The sequence below is a fragment of the Tyto alba genome, unplaced genomic scaffold (genome assembly GCF_018691265.1).
Source record: "Tyto alba isolate M040663 unplaced genomic scaffold, T.alba_DEE_v4.0 Super-Scaffold_1000006, whole genome shotgun sequence".
In the NCBI taxonomy this organism is placed as follows: Eukaryota; Metazoa; Chordata; class Aves; order Strigiformes; family Tytonidae; genus Tyto; species Tyto alba.
Window position 1 is genome coordinate 23105564 of NW_024881272.1, and position 16097 is coordinate 23121660.

The 16097-nt window shown below is 54.4% G+C and overlaps 1 protein-coding gene across 3 annotated transcripts; it reads right to left on the reverse strand.

Moving 5' to 3' along the window:
- Positions 1 to 412: 412 nt before the first annotated feature.
- Positions 413 to 14890, reverse strand: ELOVL1 (ELOVL fatty acid elongase 1). 3 transcript variants are annotated; one of them, XM_033000712.1, is made up of 8 exons: positions 14834 to 14890; positions 4143 to 4204; positions 3512 to 3702; positions 3268 to 3348; positions 3007 to 3063; positions 2589 to 2694; positions 2292 to 2428; positions 413 to 1874 (listed from the first exon to the last, which is right to left on the reverse strand). In XM_033000712.1, the coding sequence occupies exons 2-8, from the start codon at positions 4186 to 4188 to the stop codon at positions 1620 to 1622; spliced, it is 873 nt and encodes a 290-aa protein (XP_032856603.1). In that variant the 5' UTR covers positions 4189 to 4204; positions 14834 to 14890; the 3' UTR covers positions 413 to 1619. The 3 variants fall into 3 exon arrangements, with proteins under 3 accessions (XP_032856603.1, XP_032856605.1, XP_032856604.1); XM_033000714.1 differs by lacking the exon at positions 14834 to 14890 and adding an exon at positions 7523 to 7597; XM_033000713.1 differs by lacking the exon at positions 14834 to 14890 and adding an exon at positions 6007 to 6139.
- Positions 14891 to 16097: the final 1207 nt, after the last annotated feature.

Here is a 16097-nt window from a genome sequence, read left to right on the forward strand (position 1 = left end):
GCAGAAAGCAGACTGCTGTTTCCCCATCACCTGGGTTTCCAGGGTCCCTATTCCCTACTCTGCCACACCTCAGCTCCCCAGGATTTCTGAAAAGCAGCAGCTCCTCCTGGGCTGCTGGCCTGGGCCCCAGCCCACACCCACGCTCCACCCCAGCCATTCTTTCACAGGGTGGAACCACTTTCACAACAGGAGCCTTGACACATTTCCTGCCCCAGCACTGCTCTACCAAAACTCTTGGAAATAATCTGCCATCTGCTTCATCAGCACACTGCTATCACCCTCTCCCCCCCAACACACAAACCTGCTATGCCAGCTGCTTCTCCCAGTCCTGCCTCCAACCACACTGGGCAGGAACAGGCATCTGGAACAGCTTCTGAGCACAGCAAGTCAGGGAAACAAGAGGGCAGAGCCATTTCTCCTTCTGTCTGTTTATTTGTGATAGAAGAGCAGCCCAATCTGACAGGGCCTGGCTCCTTCACCTCATCCTCAAGGCCATCAGTATGGTTTTGGTTACAGCCAGAGCAGGTGATGGGCACCAGGCCCAGGGGAGCTGCTACGCTGCCCTGCTGAGGACAGAGTACACCTTCACCCAGGCCCAGTCAGATCCACAGAGGCAAGAAGTGCTCCCTGTTACACCACAGCAGGGCACACTACAACAATCCTCTGCTGTGCTCACACTGGGCCAATGCAGGGCTGGTCCCAAGCAGGAGAGTCCAGGAGCGGATTCTAAGGGCAATTATTGCTCAAGTCTTGAGTTTGCAGGAATGGAAGTGGTCCAAGACAAGGCTGAGCTTGGCCTCCCCCACTCTACAGCAAGGCACCAGCTGCCATACAGGATCAGGTCAGTGTGGCTAAAGCACACACTGAGCACCCAGCCCAGGCACAGAAAGGCAAGGCAACCTGGGCTCACCATGTGGGTGAGGCATTTCAGGCTGTCCCAACCCCTGCTACATACTAGGCACAGGGCATGTGTACTGTACTGGGCAGGTCTGGGCCCTCAAGCCCCATACGCACTGCCCCTACATTCTCCACAGCCACACCTGAGCACGTATGCCAGGGCAGGACTGTCCACCTGGACACATGGGGACCAGAAGGGACATGTAGCACTGTGGCATGGAACAAAGTGGCACAAGGCATGGTAGAGCAGGAGCACTCACACTTGAGCTGGCAGCAGCAAGCAGCCAGGGTCAAGTCTGTTCAACCACAGGCTCTGATGAGACAGGGGAGAGGAGAGGGCACCAGGACAGGGACCAGTCTCTTCTTTTGGTCCTACTCAGAAGGAAATGGCCCCCAGGCAGAAGGGCCAGATGTAGGCACTTGGGGGAAGTTCCTTTGGAAACACTGGAATGGGACTGCAGCCCCACAGCTGTGATGCAGGCAGCTGCCTCTCTGCTCAGCAACACTGAAAAACAGCATGAGCCCTCCCAGGAGCCGGAGAAGTTGCCCACAGCTGCTCAGAGCAGAGGGGCTGGGCATGCAGACAGAGGACAGCAGGGCTGGGCACAGGGGTACAACAGTCTGTAGGCACTTGACTTGGCTAGTGGCACCCAGGAGCAGAGGAACAGGTCCCAGCTGCCTCTGCCCCGGGGCTCTCATTGGCTCTGGGAGGGCCTTGCCCTCTAGTTGGCTTTGACCTTGCCGTTGGTGACAGTGCCATTCTCATGGATGCTGCTACCATTGTGCTGGGCTGCTTGCTGAGCCACCCTGGGCAACCGTTTGCCCTTGGTGTAGGACTGGTACCAAAAGTTGGAGAATAGGATGAAGAAGATGGTCCCATAAATCCAGATGAGGTGGATGAAGATGGGGAACTGGTACTGGCAGCTGGGCATGAAGTAATACTGGGAGATGTGGACGGAGACAATCACGAACTGTGCCTGGGAGCAAGGCAGAGCAGGAACAAGTTATTCGTGGGAACAGGGCCAGGGATCCCACTAGAGACCTTTCTAAATGAAACCAACAGGCTCCTTCCCCACTCTGAAGCAGAAGTCCTTATGGCGAGGCAGACAGCAGCAGCGGGAAGAGGCAGACGTGAGTCTCAAGGCAGCATGTGCCCCTCACCCTCCCATCATGGCTGCAGCCCAGGGGCAGCAGGCTGAGCAGCACCCACACCCTAACCAGGCTGTGTAGGGCTATCAGAGGCCCACAACGCACCAGAGCTGCTAGAAACCCAGAGAGAGAGGCTACAGAAGGGACAGCTACAGCTGCTGGCTGCACCTTTCACAGGTACAAGGGCTGGCCTGCCCTTCACATCAGAGGCTGAGGGCACACGCTCGGCTCCATAGCAGACTCACCAGCTGGATGGCTGTGATGTGCTTCTTCCACCAAAGGTACTTCTGAAAGGCAGGTCCTGCTGCTGAGAGCCCATAGTAGAAGTACATGACAACATGCACCATGGAATTGATCATGGCATGGAATGAGCCCATTCCCCCTGTTAAAACAGATTTTCATTAGCATAAGTCAGTCCTCTGCAGAAATCAGAGCTACAAAGAGTTCTTAAGATCCCAGCAGAGCTAAAAAGCTCTTCTCAGCACGTTGGGGCTAACCCTACCCTTTCCCCAAGCTGTGCACCCACACAGTTTCCATCTTACCTGGACCAAACTTTGCTCCCCACCACCAGCTCCAAGGCAGAACTGAGTGGTGGAAGAGGTGCAGAAATGTGACCTGTTCATTCTTCTTCCGCAGGACAAAGATAACCTGCAATGAAAATCCAGCAGCATCAAGGACCCAGGAGCAGCTAGACCAGGTTGGGCCACTAATTCAGTGTCTGATCTCAGTGATGCTTTACCACCCCCACTCCAAGCTCACTGCTGCCACACATTAGGTCACCCCACCGTTTCTAGAGCTATACTCTGCAATAGCCCAGAGCAGCCTCCTTGGCAGTGATGCCAGACAGAAGCACTACCATGTCAGACTGGAAGGGCTGAGGAAAGCATCTAGCCCAAGTACAGCGGGTCCCCACTCCCTGCCCAGCAAGCAGTGACAAGGCTTCCTCAGTAACTCACTCACCGTGTCCGTCAGTTCGATGAACTTGGAGAAGACAAAGAGCCAAGCAACACTGACCATCTGTAACAGAGGAGGTTAACATCAGAGACCCACCTCAGCCCAAACATATCCAGTGACCAAGGGTCTCAATACAGTAACCCTGGGGTAAAACCAAGAGCCAGGAGCTGTAAGTCATCTGCCTCAGGAGAAGCAGGTAGCTGTGACCTTGCTGGCTAGAAGTGCTAAAGGCCATCCCCATTTATCAGGAAAGGGACGAGAACTCACCCTGAGGGCCTTGGGGTCCTGTGAGAAGTCCACAGGGTCACATCGCCAGGTGTACCCAGTAAGCCACCCTGCCATCAGGAACTGCAACAAGAGCATCATCAGGGTGAGGCCCAACATCACCCACTTGCACCTCCCAAGCCCTGCACAGAAGGGCAGGCAACAGCCTGCAGAAGGGCTACCCAACATCCACACACTCTGCATGCACTGCTTTATGTATGCCGGACTACTCCTGCCTGCAACTCACCTCATAGACTATGTAAAGTGAGAGTCCCACCAGAAAGAAGTTGTACAGCACCATGAACTTCTTCAGGTTTAAAGGCTTCCTGTTGGCCATTAGCCGGGGCCCCAAGGATAGTACAAAGTAGACATATGCCAGAAGGATGCCCATCACAAGGAACGGGGACTGCATCAGGGGATAATCAGCAATGCGGGGGTCTGCAGAGAGAGCCACAGTGCAGAGCAGTTAGCATCCTCACCCCAATCTGCTGCTAGCAATGCTACTGCCAGAATGGAAGCAAGGACATGGCAATCCTGGTCTCCTAGGACAGGAGTGCAGGTAGGGGAGGCAGTCTGGGAGCAGAGGCTGATGAAGGCAGCCAAACTCAGTAAGGTACAGCCTGAAGCCACACTGCAGGGCAGCCTGGAGATCTTCTGCCCCAGAAGGCACGAGTGCCCCAAAAGGGCCTGCACAAGCACTGAGGCAAGACAGCCTCATAACATGCAGTCCAAAAACCCAGATCTGCATCTATGTCAGGACAGATGCAGGATACAGCTAGACTAAGACTGCTTCAGGGATGGCAGACCATCCCCTGTGCCTGGGGCAGTAAGGCATGTGGTGCTACCTGCTTTGAAGTGAGGCAGGGCCAAACACTCACCTGCTTTCTTCATGAAGTCTTGATACATGGTCACAATCCCCTCCATGGTGGTGGCAGTATCTCTGTGGAGAGAGGAAGGGCAGGTCAGGCAGCTGTTTTCACAGAACAGCCTGCAGATCAGCAAATTTCAATCAGAGCTTCAGAGGTATAGCTGTGTATCTGGCCAGCACTGCTCTCAGCTGATCACACATCAGCATCCACTTCCCAACTGAGCTACACGCTCCCTACTTCTCACTGGGCCTGGCCCTGTCTCCCCAGCTCTGCTGGGAACCCTGTACCTATCCGCAGCAGTCCTTCCAAGGCAGGATCCTAGTATTTTAAGCCATCTAGGAAAGCTTCCAACCTCAGCACTGTATCTCCAGCCTCAGTCTCACTCCTGCTGTACAGGCTCAAGCATTATCATCCACAACCACCACGATGTTGCCACCAGCCTTGCCAGCCATACCCACACCCATCACACTGCTCTGCCTGACTCTGTTGCAAGGTCTCCAAGGGAGATGCAAAGCTGGGCCACGCTCCACAGAGCGGTGCTTTTATGATCAGCTTTGGGATCCTGCCCACTGATCCCCACCAGAGAAGCAACACAACATCACTGGCAAGCCCACTGCATGAGGATGGAAAGCCACTGGTGCAGAAACAAACAGTTTCTGGTTTCACGTTCTTGCACAAAACCCTCCTGACAAGAGCTACCACCCCATAACCCAGCTCCTCAAAGGCTAGGTGCATCCTACTTGGCAAAGACATTTCCACTCCCCTTCCAGACAGGGGACAGTATCCCCAGGTAGCAGAGAAAGCTGCAGAAGGACTGGCACTCCCCATGAGCACACACCAGACAGTGATCCAGACAGACACCCTCCAGAAAAGCAGGAAGGGCCAATGCTCTTGCTCCTGCAGGCAAGTTTGAAACACCCTCACCCAGCCCCCTGTGCTCCCCAACCTCTCCCCAGCCCACAAGACACCAGAGCAGCAGGAAGGGAGGCAGAGCACAGGCCCAGCCTCACCTGACTCACCCACCTGCAAGGGAGGCATTCCCCAGAGCTGCTACCAGACACTCCACCTACCCCTTCCTCCATGAAGGTGCACATGAATCACTGCCCACACACAGGCCTAGGGAAACAGGTCCCCAAGCCCAGTCTCCCCAGGAGGTTTATTGCTGCTGCCACCAGGAAGCACGCAGCGTCTCCCAGACCAGCAGCTAGGAGGCTGAAGCCAGAGAAAACTTCTTCCCAATAAGGTCCCAGGTAGGAGTATCCAGCAGCCACTGACACCTCAAGCCCTCACCAGGCAGCACCAGCATCACTCCTTCAGTTTCCCTGCAAGAGAAGAGCTCAAAGTCCTCTTTGCTCTAGCTGGGACCCAGCCAGGACAGCAGCAGACACTACCTGTGCTACCAAGCACCTACATGACAAGTTTTGTTGGCAGTAATCTTCACAGGGGACTGGCACACACCATTCTGGCTCACTGTTCTCTGCAAATCACTTCAGTGCAGTAAGTGCTGGCTCTGTGCCTGCCCAGTCATACTCTGCTCCTCCAAACTGGGGAGTGCCACCACCCAACCTCTGTGCAGCAGCAGTGGGGTAGAACAGGTCTCCCCCTTCACCTTCACCCCAAGAAGTACCATTCCTCCAAGCAAGGCTCCAGAGCAGCCTGCACAGCCATACACCCCAAAGACAGAGCCCGCAAAGTTTTGCTGTGCTTCAGAAAGCACAGAAAGTGGTTCCTCATGCCACCTTGGAGGCAGCTGCAGCATTAGGGAAAAGCCCACTCAGGATTGATCCCCACACCACAGGAGCACCAGCAGCAGAACAGATGTTCACCATCCCAACCCAAAGTTTCAAGATGTTTAATAGCAAGCAATACTCACTTGTACTATCACCACAATACAAATAACATTTAAGGTCCTGGGCACTGCCAAGATCATCCAGTCTCCACATGTAGCAGATGCCAAAAAGTGTAGCAGGAACTACAGCATCCTTGAGAGCCACTCAAGGCTCCAGCTGTGGGAAATGCAGTAAGTACAAGTCCTGAATGCTGTTGAGTTTTCTGTTGCTTTAAAGGCTAAGAGCAAGCTCCAAACTTGTCTGTCTAGTTTCAGCTTTCAACCACTACATCCAGCTACACCTTTATTTGCTAGATTGAGGAGCCCTCAAGAGTTAGTTCCCAGTGCAGGTACCTGACTATTCAAGCTCTGTGTTTATCTTATCAAGCTGAATGAGTCAGCCTTACTACAGGTCCGGGGCAAAAACAAAACCCCGCAGAATACTTGCCTATTTTGGGAAGGCTAGGATGAGAAGATACTATCAGTTGCCCACAAGCTCAGAGCTGTGTATCACACTGCAGGGAAACACTTGAGCTCAGGCACTACAGATCACTTTGCTGACCCTGATGCTAGCAAGGCTCTAGCACTCCAGCTCCAACAATTTGGGGTCCCAGGACACTGGAGACTTGGGTGAGAAGACTCACACTGCAGTTTTGCCCTGACAGACTTGCTGAAAGCTGTACAGAGCACGTAGCAGACAAGGTTCATCATGGAAGCAGCCCTGAACCCAGACAACTATCCCCCCAAGCAGTGGGAAGCCCACTTCAGCCCAGCGCTAGCATAGAAGTCCCCACCAGCAGAAACAGCAACGTGTGTCTCACTGCTGTGTCTTGTGAAGCACCTCCAGCACTCCTACAGCCATACATACCACAAGGAGATGGGAGGCATTAGACTTGTACTGAACATGGGCTCTGGGCAAGCACCAGGACCTCTACCTGGGCAGAACTAGCAGGATTATGCTATAGGCCCTCATGAAAAGGACCTGGGCATTTTCCACAGCTTCCCTAGGCAGAGCAACATCCTGCTGCATTTGGCTAACAGAGCAACCACATCTCCAGGGAAGCCCTGAGGTCTTCAAGTCTTTGCAAGATGTGGTATCCATGCTGGAATGCCACACAGTCCTGCATTAGAGGTTGAAGTGTTCCTTGCTCAGTGAGCAGATGCAGGTATGTCTCACCATCCTGCCTCCCAAGGGGCAGTCACTGGCCTTGGGGTGTTGGCAGTTGAGCTGCAAAGGGGAAGTTGCAGAGCAAGCCCAAGCATTACCTTCACTAAGCAGGAGAATGCAAAGTGCACTGGCCTGCCAAGCTCCATGCCAGACTTTCCTCTGCAAGCAGGGGTTTTCCAGGACAGAACAGCAGGTGTCCAGGAACCTGGACTCACCTCTGCCATTTCCTCTGGGCATAACACCAGCACTTGATGTCCCTCTGCACTTTGAGAGGTTCACCAGCCAGCCAGGCATCTGCTCTTACTGCCCTCCATGCTACACTGCATCGCACACTGCAGGCATTCACATCTCAGTGGTTGGCATCTGTCCTCTCTGCAAAGGGGAGACACTTACTCTCCTTTGATGACTCCTGGGTTCTGATCCTCTTGGGCAAGGAGCTGGGAGGAGACAGGGAGCCCAAAGCTGAGCCTTGCACAGCTGAAGAGAAATCACACAAACAGGTCCAAGCACTCCAAAACACCAGGAACCCTTGCGGCCCAAATATACCCTGCACAATACCTAGAGACCTTGCAACACATCTCCTTCTACCTCTCACCAACAGTGTCACTTCCCTATCTCAGCGAGAAAGTTCTCACTATTTGCAAACCAGATTATCAGACCTCATTCCGTCCCAGTAACCAACATCAAGGATTAGATACATGCTTAGGCCAAGCAATGTGTACACTGCATATTTCTAACAAGCTATACAGCTAATTAGTGCAACATCAGCAAGAACAGCAAGGCCCTTTATAACCAGCCCCAGCAGCCCAAGAGCAGTCAGACCACAGCATTGTAAACCATGACACCGACAGAGCACAGGGTGCATCTCTCCCCACACAGCAGCCATCTGCAAGCAACAGATGGCCCCTGCCACCCAACACCCAGCACTCCTACCCCATCAGCAATCAAGTCAGAAATCAGTCCTGTAATAAGTGTGAAAGCAAGCCACCCTAATCTTCCCTCTAGTTTAATTACAAGCAGCACCAATACACTGTGGTAGGTGGCCACAGAGCTGTCACCCCAGGGAGAGCTGGCACAGGGCTCTTGCTGAACTGGCTAAAGCAGGCCTGGCCCCTGTGGGGCTCCCAGGGGAGTAGCAACCCTCAAAGGTCAGGAGATAACCAGTTGGCCAGATATCAAACCAATCCACATCCCTGACCTACAAGCTGGCAGCAAGGCCTGCTGCCTGATGCAGCTCTGAGCTCCACAGCTTCTCCGAAAGAGAGATTTTCCCTCTCTGATTCCCACCGCAGCACTCATACAGCTTCCTGGAATTCTAGAAAGTCACCGGGGGGTCCAGCAAGGCCTGCACACAGCTCCATGTGCCCAGGGAGTATGTTTCCCAACAAAGCTGTGGGGATCTGTGGTTCAGAAGCATCTGTGAGGAGCAGCTGTCACTGCAGAAGAGCGGGGCTGACCAACCCAGTGTCTGGTGGCCCCAGGCCAGGCACTGACAGGGCTGTGCACAGCACGCAGAGGCTGGCACCTCAAACCATCACAAAGAGCTGTTAGTCGCAGCTTCAGAAGCAGCTTTCCTGAGCTTATGCACAAGTGAATCCAGCATGATGATGAACACAAAACCATGTCTGCCCTGAACAGCACACAAGCAGCAAAGCAGTTAGAGCAAGACAAAAGGGAGAAGGAGCCCAGCCAGCCCTAAGCAGCAAAACTCTGTTCAACCCTAAGACTAAAGTTTACAACAAAGCAAAGAAAACTGGATTTAGATCTCTTCCTTCTGCCACTCTGTGACCAGGTGAAAGAGAGCGGCCTGTAACCAGACAGTGCACACTTGCTTCACACACAGCATTTTGGAACACCAGCTTAAGCACATGCAGCAGACAGCACTCAACAAGAAAGCATATTCAAGTACACCTGCATTACTGCTAATGATTTCAGCCATCTGACTGAAGACTCAGTTAAGGCGCTGTTGTCCACATGCTACTAAAGTCATGTTTTTCCCCTCAAGAAAAGTCACAGGCAAAAGAGATGCCTGTGCACCAGCACACAGGGCACAGAAGACCAGTCTGGCAGGAGATGGAAAGCCCTACCAGGAGATTAGGGCAGAACAGGGAAGTAGCTCTCCTAGCCTGGCACCTTGGCTCTGAGGATTTGGGACAGACTCTGATCAGAGTTTGAAGACAACCAGTCCCAGAACTCCCAGCCCACAACACAACTACAAAGTCTACAAGGAAACTTCATGCTAACACCACCAGATAAATTTTCCTACTTGAATCATATCCATTTGTCACTTCCTCTGCTCAGCTACTTCATGCCATGTGTCAAAGGACATGGCTAACAGCCTAGTACCATATGCTCTGCATCAGCATACTCTGGAGTTAGTATAAAAGGACTGTCCTCACAGAGAAGGGATACAAACTCTCAAACCCTTGATATGCAACAGCTCTTGCAAGAGCTGCTGTTGCAGGAGTCACACTGGCTGGCTGCTGCTCCTGGCACACCAGCTCCAAGAGGCAGGAAGTAACCTGTCTGAAGCTGAGGAGTTTCCTCATCTTCACCAACTGTGTGTTAATACCTTACCACTATCCCACATGGTGGCTGTAAAACCCTGAGGCCTTTGGATAACATCCTACAAACAGAGATTAAGCTTTCCCCTTCCCATGCTTGCTGGAAGCAGGGAGAGCAAGAAAAGACTCCCAGATTAGCAGGGAAACTCTGAAGAGCCTGGGCAGTCAGCATGGCACCTCACAAGCTTTCAGGGGAAGGAGCAAGCCCATTGCAATAGGGTACTGGTAACCTTGTACAAAAACCAAGGCAGATAATCAGGCTTCAAGGTCCCACAAGAACATACATTGCAGTAAAAAGGTCTATATGCACAGCACTTTTTCCAGGGACAGCACCTCCAAGCTGCCTAGGCAAGCTGTTAGAGTAGGTTTACTCCTTATCACATCCAACACTGGTGGCTGCATATTCAGGGAGCTGATATCGGTACAGATGAGAACAGTCAGGGAAAAGGCAACATTGGGCAAAAAGTCTTACATAGCGAGGAACAAAGGAGTAAGGAAGTGAAGGAAGAAAAGAAACAGAAGGTGAGACACCTACAGAAATCAAAAATAAGGTACTCCCAAGCTAACCACACCGAGCTGTGTCTAATCCCTTGTGCAGCACCAGGTAGAGGGAAGGAGAGGGAGCTGGCTGGGCTCCATCTCTGAAGTGATGGTACCCGGCAGCCCCTCAGGATGTACAGGAGAGCACACTCAGGAGGGACAGAACTAGGCAGGCACAGGAGGGCAAGGCTAGACCAAGCAAGGCCAATTCCTGACACCTGCTTCTAGAAATAAGTCAAGCCTTCGAAAGCCCTCCAGCAGAGAAACACAGAGCAGCTCTATCTGGAGGTGGGACAGACTGTACCAGAGCATTCATCTCTGTGGTTTTAATCATTATTCAAGTGCCTCACTACAAGGCTTCACCTCTGTTCCAACAGCAGTGTCTGTAATCATTACACAGTAATGATTACTGTGCTCTGTCCCATCCAGGCCTGTGCATTAATTGGACAGGCACACCAAGACATGATGGATATTAAAAGTCTACAAAGCAAGATGCAGAAAGGAAGGACTCGAAAATCCCTCCAATAGCTCTATCTGGACCATTCAAGAAGCCCAAGTGTGAACCCAGAGCCACTTTTCACAGAGACAAGGGGTCACTGCCTGGAACTTGCCATGACATAAGCTTTGGGCCCCCCTACCCTCTGCACCAGGAAGGCAGTGCAGTCACACAACCACCTTCTAACAAGAGAAAGGGATGTCTTCTGACAATACTAGAGATGTCAGACTCCAACAGCACAGTATATGCACCACAGATCCCAGTAGGCATAAGGCTTAATAGATACCACCTTTAAAAGTGTTCACAGCCCACCACACACAGAAAAGAAGCATGAGGCCTGATTATCTCCATGCAGGTGTATGTGGACCACACTCAAAGCCAGGGCTGTTGTTCCTACTGCTGCTTCTGTCCAGACAGGGAAAGCCTCTTAGGGTTAAGTAGAATCAGCATGAGATACGAATCTGTATGTATACAGAGCAAATCTATTAACAAACCATGAGAGCAAGCTAGCTAATCTGATTCACAGGGTAAGAGCTCTCCTTGCAGCAAAGCTGGAGAACTTGCTACCACAGTGACAGCTTACCACCCTGATCCATCCCACAGGGAAGAATCAACCAGAAATTACATACCCTGTGAGACACTAAGGGAAATCAAGAACCATCAGACCCCATTACCACCTCCACCATGCCACTGAAGTCTCAGATAGCTCAGACACAGGCCTGATGGTGGGGAGCTGGGTGCGATAGCTTCAACTTGTCATCTCTGAGCAACAGTAGCCCCACAACTCCTGCAGGGAAGAGCCCTGGCTCCTGAGGACCAGCTCCTCCCTGCAGAAGCCCAGGCTGCCTCACCTGTTTGACTGGCAAGAACCAGACTTTCCAGCCAAAGTATTCCCACCATCTGACAGCCAGTAGAGCACATGCTAGCACAAATCCAACACAAAAGCACAGGAACACAGATCTCTTGGGCCATCACAGGCACCACTCCAAATATGTCCTGTAAACTTCTTCCTAAAGGAAAGATCTCAGCCTGAGTGTTGATTGTGCTGTAACCCCAGCAGAAGAGGGAAAAGCATTCACCTACAACCTTCAAGGACAGTGCCAAGCCAAGCCTGCAGTAATGCACCTGCCTCTGACACCAGCTTCCTGGGGATGCAAAGCTTTTCTCCACCAGGAGAGAAAGGAGACACTAAGCACCTTGAATAAGCTCACTTATTTTCATCTCCAAAACATGGTGTGAGACATCTCTAGGTCAGAATGAGTTTTTACTACTCTAGCCTCAGTTTTAAGAGTACTTTCTCTCTTATTACATCTCTGCCCTGAAGGACTATATAATCCCCCCCTATCTAACAGGCTTTCAGGAAACAGAGGCAAGAAGACAACACAGGGCAGAACTGCAGAGGCCCAGGCTGTGGGGGTGGCACAGCTTAATCCCCACAAGACACAGCAAATAGTTGCTGCAACAGCTGGCATCATGCTACCTCTCACAGGGGCATGCTGTCAGGGGCAGCTCACACCCATGAGCTAGATGGGCTTCCTAGGAAAGAGATAAGACACAGTCTCAGTCAAGCCCCAAGGGCTCAGCCAACTGTTTGACTCTAAACCATCCTCAAGAAGCTGCCCAGCAGGTCTGATGGGAAGGTCAGCTCCATCCAGCTAGGAATCTGCCCTGGCTGCATTCTGGCAGAAGAGAAGGTGGTCAATTTGGGGCAGCACAGCAGGATGGATGCACTGTTGCACAGGCAGTCCACACCTCAGAGTTGAAGAGATGCTCTGAGGGAATGCACTGGCAGGGAAAACACCTGCTATTATCCCACACTGCCCACTGAGCATAGGAAGGGGTACTCACCTCACTTATTCCTGCCCTTAGGACTCTAGAACCAAGATGGTCAGTCACAGGGGAAGCACCTGACAGTTGCCCTGGGGGAAGCAGCCCAGGCACTGAGGCATACAGACTGCCACCTGCAAAGCCTCCTCTCCGGTTGCAATGCCTATGCACTTATGCCATCTCATTTAGCCTGTTACAGAGATAAAAAAGAAGCAGCTTTCCCAACTGCCCCTTCATTACAACAGAGGAACAGGCCCACATAAGAGACCTACAGGCTAAATCCAGTACTGCTCGGGGAACGTCTGATGAGCGCTGGGGCACGGTCATTAAACCTGCAGTTGCCCAGCCAGCATGGACCCCTGCGTGTGACCATGCAGAGGTCCCAAGTGGGCAGCAGCAGCCTGGCTGAAAGCTACTAGGAGGGTGACAGTGACCCCCTCCTCCTCCCACCAGTGTTCCAGAACACAGGCCAGAGGGAGGCCAAGCACCTACACCAGCCAGCACTCAAAGCTAACATTGTGTCACAGCACCGGGGGAGGCCTGGTACTGCCACCCTGCCCGGAGGAGGAGGGAAGAGCCATCTCAATGGTACATTGATGCTGAGGGCTGTGTAGGAGAAAGCTCTCCAGCCACCGGCAGCCAGCGCCGCCGGAGGCTGCTTTCACCCTGGTGCACTGAAGCCTCAGCAGCCCACAGCCCTCCTCAGCTCTTCAACATCCCCGCAGCTCTCAGACAGGGCCGATCCCAAGCAGCCGCACCGGGACAGAGGGTGTCAGGGCGCCAAGGGCAGTTGGGGTCCCCGGGCAGCGCACCCCACACGGGCCTGACCCCCAGCGCGGTGGCTCCAGCACAGGCCCCCAGCCCCGCTGCTGACCGAGGGGAGCGCTGACACCCCACCCCCCCACCCCCCAAACCACCCGGGACCCCCCTCCTGCCGCGATCGGCGGCTCCCGGCTCGGCCTCGGGGCGGGGCGCCGCCGGGGCCTACCGCCGCCCCGGGGCCCGGAAGCGCCGAACCGCGGGCCCGGCACCGCCAACGGGCCCTGCGCGGCCGGGGCTGCGGGGAGGGGGCTCTGCGGGACACCCGGGCGCTGGGCGGCCCCGCACCGACGGCGACGGGGGGGGGTTAAACCACCTTCTAGCGAGCCCCGGCCGGCCCTGCTGCCTGCGGGAGGGGGACAGCAACCGCGCCCCGGCCTCAGCGGAGCCGCCAACAGAGCGGCGCTGATCCCCGTCTCTGAGGCTGTGCAGCCACCGGATCTTGACCCGGAGAGGAAACAAACCCCCTGGCTCAGGGCCCATCTCTGCCAGCAGCAGCGAGGAAGCCCCAGCAGAGCCGGGACCCTGCCTCCGGGTAAAGACCTGCCGGGCCCGGGGCCAGGGTGTTTGTGCCCTGGCACACAACCAGGAGAGACAGTCCTTCCTCCCGGCAGGCTGGGAAAGCATCCCAAGCACTGAACCGAGACAGCGCGAAGGGGACGGCTCTGTCATACAGCTGCAGGAAGGGAATTCCACCCAGAGCGTGCTCCAAGGCAGTGGCACCAGGCCATGAGCTAGGGGCTGTGGGGAGCACTGCAGCTCCTCACACCATCAGGACCCTGCTGCTCTTAAAAAAACAAAACAAAAACAAACCAACACTTCAACAGCCCAAGCTAGACTCCACTTATCTTCCTCCTCCTGATGCAGGCAGTTTTGCCCACCAGTGGCCTGTCACAAGGATCCACGCTGCTATCTGTTAGAGCTCCCCCTCCTCCCGAGGGGTGACAGCGCCTTCCTGCCGGGTGGCGGCCGCACCCAGCCCCGCCACTTGCCCAGGCCATGGCGCAACAGCACCCGCCCGCCGGGCCACAGCCTCCCCAGGCTCAGCCCCGCTCTGCTCCAGCGAGGGGGGCACCACCCGCCTCCTCCCACGCCCCGGAGCATCCCTAGGTGTCGGGGACATGGACACGCAGACACGCGAAAGCCTCCTCCAGGCTGCTTCTCAGGTGCCAAGCTGGCACACGGCCTCAGCAGAGCAGGGCAGGGCTTCAACCCCAAACCCCGCTAAGGCCTCAGCGCTCCCCTGCTCCGCAACAACCCTCAGCGAACAGCCCCAAAAGCCCCTCCAGCACGCACCAATCCAAGACACCTCCTCCCAAGCGTTCCCCCCCCACGCAAAGAAAACCTGAAAGGACACGTGAAGAAACGAGAGAGGAAAAAAGAAAATTAAAGGGAAAAAAAAAAAAAAAAAAAAAAAGGCAGGCATGGGCTGGACCCGCCACCGCCGCAGACACTTACCGCCGGCCTCAGCCCACTCTACCCGCCACCACAGCTGGCCCGGCCATTAAATAGGGCTGCCCTACCCCCCTCGCCGCCGCCGATTGGCCTAGGGCGGATAGCTCCGCCTCCTGGGGCGGGGATTTCGCCGAGGCCAATCGGCGCTGGTGCAGCGGCCCGCCCATCCCGTAGCCACGCCCACGGCGGCAGCGGCCGGCGGGCGGGCCGGGGCCGCGCAGCGCCATGGCGGTGTGGGGTGTTCGGGGCTGGGTTTGGGGGCGAGGCAGCTGTCTGGGGAGGCCGAGGGGGTGGACGGGCGGCAACAGGGGGGAAAAAGTGGGAGATGGCTGGGAAAAGGCTGCGGGTTTGGGAAGGGTCCGGAGGGTTGGCTCGAGGGTGGTGGCGCGGGCACGAGGACAACGGCAGAAGGAGCGGCCCCTCACACCGGCCTCTGCTTCTTCTGATGCTTGTGAGGTGGAGCCGGCCCTGTTGCCGTCCAGTGCCGTCTTGACATCTATTTCAAATGGCAGTCTCGGTCCTGTGGGCTCCTGCAGCGTGGCCGCGGTGCACCCCGTCCGGCGGAGCAGCAGCACGGCGGGCAGAGGCCGGGCAAAGCCTGGGACATATCTGCAGCCAAGGCACAGCACCCTGGTCGCTCGTGGGTGGTGGTGCACGCACCTTCACAAGAGCTCAGTGTCAACGGGAGGCCCTCAACTTGGGTGGTTTAGGTGGACTCTTCCAGTCTTACACTTTTAAGAAACAACCACCTACAGATCAACAAACAAGCGGCACATGCACTCATTTTTTTTTTTCCCGGTGACACCACAACAGCTACCACAAGCAGTTGGAAGCAACAGGGCAGAAGAACACCACAGAATTGTTAACTCTGACTGCACGCTGCTTCCAGCGCCACTTCTTCCTGTGTTGTCATCACAGACTTATCCAGCTTCATCTTAAAAAGTGGCTGGGCTTTGTCTTGTGCTTGTCTGATCTGAAGGCAGTTTCAGAATTCACTATTCTAATTGTCAGGAATCATCCTCTCATTTCCAGCTTAATTTGATGCACAGCCAGTTAATACCCATTTGTTCCTGTGCCAATGCTGTCTTTTATCTCACATAGGTCCTTGCCTTGGTATTTATGCTCCAGTATTTGTAGACTGCAATCATCTCCCCCTCAGCCATTACATGGAAGACTAATGAAGTTTTTCCAGAATTTTCTTACTAGCCAGCCTGTCTTTGCACCTAATGCCATGGTAACTCTTCTGGCCATGCTGCTGTTCAAGTTC

Bases quoted from the DNA above. Each gene is read 5' to 3' on its own strand.
- ELOVL1 (XM_033000712.1), bottom strand. From the start codon at position 4,188: ATGGAGGGGATTGTGACCATGTATCAAGACTTCATGAAGAAAGCAG. The intron at 3,703-4,142 runs GTGAGTGTTTGG...CTCTCTCTGCAG, and splicing joins AGACTTCATGAAGAAAGCAG to ACCCCCGCATTGCTGATTAT. The intron at 3,349-3,511 runs GTGAGTTGCAGG...CTCTTGTTGCAG, and splicing joins CACTTTACATAGTCTATGAG to TTCCTGATGGCAGGGTGGCT.